Source organism: Cydia strobilella, chromosome 25, assembly GCF_947568885.1.
Source record: "Cydia strobilella chromosome 25, ilCydStro3.1, whole genome shotgun sequence".
Lineage (NCBI taxonomy): Eukaryota > Metazoa > Arthropoda > Insecta > Lepidoptera > Tortricidae > Cydia > Cydia strobilella.
In genome coordinates, this window is record NC_086065.1 from 6,216,985 (window position 1) to 6,222,458 (window position 5,474).

The following is a 5,474-nucleotide window of genomic DNA, read 5'->3' on the forward strand; positions in this document are numbered from 1 at the left end:
AAAAGTGCACATTTATGCCATGTCGTGCGCTGTATACCACGCTTGTTGCCTTATATGCAAGTTGAACTTCCAGATTAAGATTATGAGGTAAGTAAACATCAATTATGTGTGTCTACTCGTACATAAACTCGAGGCAGTTCTTTCTTACCTATATGTAATTAAACTAGAAACTACGGTTTTGTTTAAAATTGTTTTAGTTTAAATTTCGTGGTTAGTTTCAGTTCTTTATTTGCTTTCTTAAGATACAAGTATCATGCAAAATTGTTTACAATAAAATAACTTAGCCTAAATCAGGCATAACATTCAAAATGAAATTCTGAATAACATAAATGACAATACTAGTTAAATCTTAAAATTCGTCCATTTAATTATATGTTATGCAAGAATAATGGAATGTTTCGAAACATATTCTATAGGTCTAAGTAATATAATAAAGACACGTCGAATCAATAAAAGTTTGATAAATTATAATAAAAACTGGACATAACTTTGTGCTTATAACAACGAGATAGAATTGTAATAATATACTTACTCAAAAGAGCAAGGGATCGTTTTCGTAATAAATACTAAACCCTTTGAACGTCAAGAAGCCCAAGAATGTCTAATGTTTTCGCAATTTTATCGTTTATTGTAGTCGTCTATAGTAACGTAACGACACCATTTATCGCCACGACAAAGCACCACCTAAATGTATGAGATTGTATGCAGTCCCTTTTCTACTGTCGTGAACGGTAACGGTAAAACGTGGAAGATAGAATAAAATCGAATACAATCTCATAAGTACATTTTGGTCGCCTGCTTTGTCGCGACGATAAATCGTGTCGTTACGTCACTATAGACGACTACAATAAACGATAAAATTCAACGCCCACTGTATATGTCATCAAAGTGCTCCACTAATAAAATATAGATATATAAATATAGATACAGTAAGCGCTCCGTAATCCGACACCTGAAATTTTCCCCCTATTGCCAGATTGTTGGAACTGAAGATACTAGGCCCTAATATGGTGGAAATATTCGCTGTCCCGGGTGTAGTCTCGGTAGCTCAGATGATAGAGCATAAAAGTAACCTTTCATATTTAAAAATAATTTGACACATAAATATGACGTCAAATTTAAAAAAAATCCTATGAACGTTTTAAGGGTTAAAGTGGGGTTGTAATATTGAACAGAAAACATAAATAAAACATAATTATATTATATTCTTAAGAAATAAAAACTGTTAAATGGTAAATGCTTCGAGCCTAAATAGTTCACGTTTATATCGCTTATCGATATCGATAAAATTGTCATGTCATTTCTTAACCGCGATGAAATTGACTTTAGGATAAAACACGACACGTATTCGTGATCACATATAACTTGACATGACAAGTTTTATCCACAGCGATAAAACGATAAAAACTAGAGTACAGTTTATCGATGGCCAGGTCGGTAGGTCATTTCTTCTTCTTCATCTGCTTGGCTTTCTTCTTTTCTTCTCTTTTTACTTCTTTGTCTTTTATGGACTTGTAGAGTTTGTAACCGAAGAATACTGGAATGAGAAAAACGTTCTTGTTACGCTGGGGTTTTAAATGGACGTTTTTCATACGGCCACACTGAGGTCGCGATAATCAACGGCGTTTCCCGCCGTTTCTCGTTAGTGTGCCCCGGCATTAGTTATTCTTATTTTTAAATCGATTTCTAAAAGGAGGAGGGATTTTAATTTGTCGAGAAATTTTTTGTACCATGTATACATAAAACTTCGTTCTATTGCAGGTGCCATATTAAGACCAGTGAAACCTTTTGGACAATTTTTTGACGAAGTATCTCTGTTTTTATGTGTGTTATCAGCAGGAATAGCTAAGCGGGCGAGCTCAAAATGATCTGCGGGCTTAGCACCGGTAGCATTTTTATCGCCTGTCACCATGCCTGTCACGTTCTAACAAGTATGTAAGTGCGAAAATGACAGGCATAGTGACAGATGATAAAAATGCAACCATGCTAACACCGCAGGATCACAATTTTGCTAAGAGAATAATAGCGTGTGCAGATACTTTTGGACACCTGACCCGCTGAGCCAGTAATCATTTTGAGATAACTTAATTGTTTGTCAAACTTTAACGCCTTGTCCGAGATTGTATCGGGTTTTTTATGATTAAAATGTAATCAGCTATAGATAATAAATAGTGTACTGTAGAGTGGGCATGCAATAATATAAATAAATACTAGTGTTTTAAACTCGCGTATTGAACACGTATTTAATTATACGAACGGGTCTACCGCGATTTAATTTCATCGCATCATGAAATTCAATCGCGGTAGCGGTGCGCGGTTAAGTCTTTCCGTGACCACAGCTGGTGCAACTCATGCAGCTGAAACGTCGGAATTTAAGGAAAAAACAATGAAATTAAATCGCGGTAGACCCGAAATACTAGTGGCTCTGTGACAGACATTGCGAACATGCTTTTGCCCAAGCTGAAACGCTACGGACAATCGGCCTAACACCCACCAGTAAACTCGATAACGCTTTACTAGACGACGACATTAATATTATATTATACTTAAATATAGAACAAAACACCCATAATTCAAGAACAAATATTTGTGATAAATATAAATAAATTCTAGTTTTGAATGATTCACGGTGCATTTCACTAGACTTATGTTGACCACGTGATTTGGTAATCACGGTCTATATCCCGGTCAATATAAGTCTAATAAATAAATTCTGTTGCTAGGATTTGACCCCAGTACCTAACAGTTTTCTAGGCAGACTATACGCATTACATTGTAGTGAAGATGAATGAGCAAACAGCAGCTAAAAGGTTAATCTATTTTAAACTGACTGCTGGTCTAGTAACCACAAAAATACATACATACATATAGTCATTCCTATTTTCCGGGGTAGGCAGAGACCACGGATTTTCACTAGCTACGATCCTGACATACCTCTTTCGCTTCCTTCACTTTCATAACATTCCTCATACACGCTCGCCGGTTAAAGGTGATCTTGACGTGGCCTTTCTTTAAGATTTCCCCGATTAAAGTCCGCCGAGGTCTACCCCTTCCAACTCCCGCTTCTACTTCTCCCTTATGCACTCTCATTGTTAGCCTTCTTAACCTCATTCTTTCCACCTCAAAAATGTATTCAGGGTTCAGATATGAAAGATTGGAATTTCCTGACAAAAGTCCGGACAAATCCTGACGTTTCCTTGACGGTCGTTTCTACAATAATCCTCCACGCCCCTCTCGTAATGGTAAAAACTATAAGTGATAATGATGGATAGTGATAAAGTATAAAAGCGCCAATCAAAGTCCTGATTCCAAATCTTTCGTGGGCCACCAACCCTCGAAAGCCCTAGTAGCATATAACCTTCCCTTTCCTCTGCCCAACTCCGAACTTTGATTTAGCTTCGAGCAGTTAGTTGACTTCTAAACCGCTGTCACTCGCCAAGTCCCCCGCAATCCTGACAAAGGACCAAAAATCCTGACATGTCAGGGAACATCCTGACGTATGGCCTAGACGGGTATATCTTTTACATACCTAAAAGTATCAGGAACAGAATAGCAGCTCCACCAATCAACATCAGCTGAAACCTAACAGCCTCCTCAATGGCCTCCTGAATCCCGCTCATATCAAACGCATTAGGATCCTGCAATTTCATCGAGATCTTGCTCACTATGGCCTCCTTCATTTTACTGGTAAACTCTTCCCTTTCCTCATCTGTCATGGCGTTATATTTCTCTATGACATCTTTTAGTCTATCTTGGACACCCTCAGCATCCTCGTCTTGAGGTACTTGGTCGACCATGTTTCTGAGCATAGACATTACGTCCATGTTTTTGATGGACTCTTGTAGTTTTTCGCCGATGGCGCCAGCGATGTTGATTTTTGGCGCGTCTTCGTAATCCATGACTTCGTCAGCCATTGTGCTATGGCGGGAAACCAAAGACAATTAGTTTTTTTTTGTATGCGTTCAGATTCAAGGATGGTTTGTTCAGTTTTAATGGTAGCTTTTGACTATATCGGTAAAGTGTAAGAGCATAAATATTTAAAAACCCCATTTTTTTAAAGCTACAATTTAGTAAAATTGAGAGATTTTCGATAGAGATAAAGATAAATGGGCGAATCAACTTTTATATCGACACTAATCTGTTTACGACATTTAAATTTCAATAGAAAACGTTTATAAATAATATTATATTACTTTTATATCATTTTATGCTGATTTTATGTTAGGTATACGTTAAAACAAGCGATTTGCCTTTTGCTCACTGATAGACCAAAAATTTAGACAAATATTAAATGGGAAACGCGATTTATTTGCAACTCTAGAGACATTTTTGGTAACATTTCCAAAATGCAGTTCCTTTATTTTTTTCCGCAACTTGCACAAAGCACATGTGTGTGTGTGTATCGTAATGGCAAAGTTGAATTTTAATGCGAAGCCTTTGTCCAACGTTGCAAATTTTTAAACTCACCGGATCGGGCAAGACTCGAACTTGCGACCTTTTGGTTCACCGGTCCCATCGCTCGCAAAAGGTCGCACGTTCGAGTCTTGCCAGAAGCGGTGGATTTTTTCATTTTTTCTTATCGCTTGCACAAGTATCTGCTTCATAAAAAAATGTTTTTTGTTCAGTGTTGCCAGTATAGCTTGTAAAAAATTGTAGCTTTAAAAAATGGGGCCTAGGGGCCGTTTCATAAAAACCTATAGCCTGTAAGTGCTCTTTGCCTCTTTCTAACAACCATATATGTTAGAAAAAGAGGCAAAGAACACTTGCAGGTTAAAAGTCTAAAACGCCAGGTAATTATTTTGATAATAATTATTAGTTATTATTAATAGTTATTATTAATCTCACCGGCGTGTAATCGGGTCGACACCTATAGATAAACTAGCCAATTATCGGCACACTGATTTATTTGGCACTGCAACTATCTTCGCCTTTATTACGTGTCATGGCGATATCTAATGTCAGAGTCGATAGCGATATCGTTATCGTGTGCCTCGTGTGGTGATAAGTTCGGATTTAGCTTAGATGTCATTAAAATTGTTCTTTCTCACAAATATTACATTTTCTGGCTACCAATGAAATGCTAGTTATAGTTCTTGGATTTCTTCCCTTTTTAGCATTTGGCCTTATTTATTTTGATTTAAATTTTCTTATATCGGCTTTCATTTCGGTTTCTGTCTTGGAATATTTATTAAGATAAACAGCTTATTCTACACCGAGGCTTGAACCTACGATTTTTGACCACTACACACATATGGAAGGTTAAGAGTCCCCGGCAAGCTCGGCCGAATTGCACCTTCCCATACAAACGTAGTTCCGCTCTCATTTTAAAACTACGTGTTAGATTGTAATGAAACTTTGCACATATATGAGGTATATGTAGGTCTGAAATTAGTTTACATAGCTTCAGTTTATAAAACAGACGATATAGATCAAAACCAAGTTTTGTATGAAAAACTTATATTCGCTGTATTTTT

The 5,474-nt window shown here is 36.9% G+C and overlaps 1 protein-coding gene across 1 annotated transcript; it reads right to left on the reverse strand.

Moving 5' to 3' along the window:
- Positions 1–1,185: 1,185 nt before the first annotated feature.
- On the reverse strand, positions 1,186–4,923 carry LOC134752691 (uncharacterized). The gene is made up of 3 exons (XM_063688370.1): positions 4,846–4,923; positions 3,530–3,918; positions 1,186–1,537 (listed from the first exon to the last, which is right to left on the reverse strand). The coding sequence occupies exons 2-3, from the start codon at positions 3,912–3,914 to the stop codon at positions 1,443–1,445; spliced, it is 480 nt and encodes a 159-aa protein (XP_063544440.1). The 5' UTR covers positions 3,915–3,918; positions 4,846–4,923; the 3' UTR covers positions 1,186–1,442.
- Positions 4,924–5,474: the final 551 nt, after the last annotated feature.

Excerpts from the sequence above, each read along its gene's own strand:
- LOC134752691 (XM_063688370.1), bottom strand. The coding sequence starts at position 3,914 with ATGGCTGACGAAGTCATGGATTACGAAGACGCGCCAAAAATCAACATC. Across the intron at positions 1,538-3,529 it reads TCTGTTCCTGATACTTTTAG|TATTCTTCGGTTACAAACTC; the intron begins GTATGTAAAAGA and ends TTCTCATTCCAG.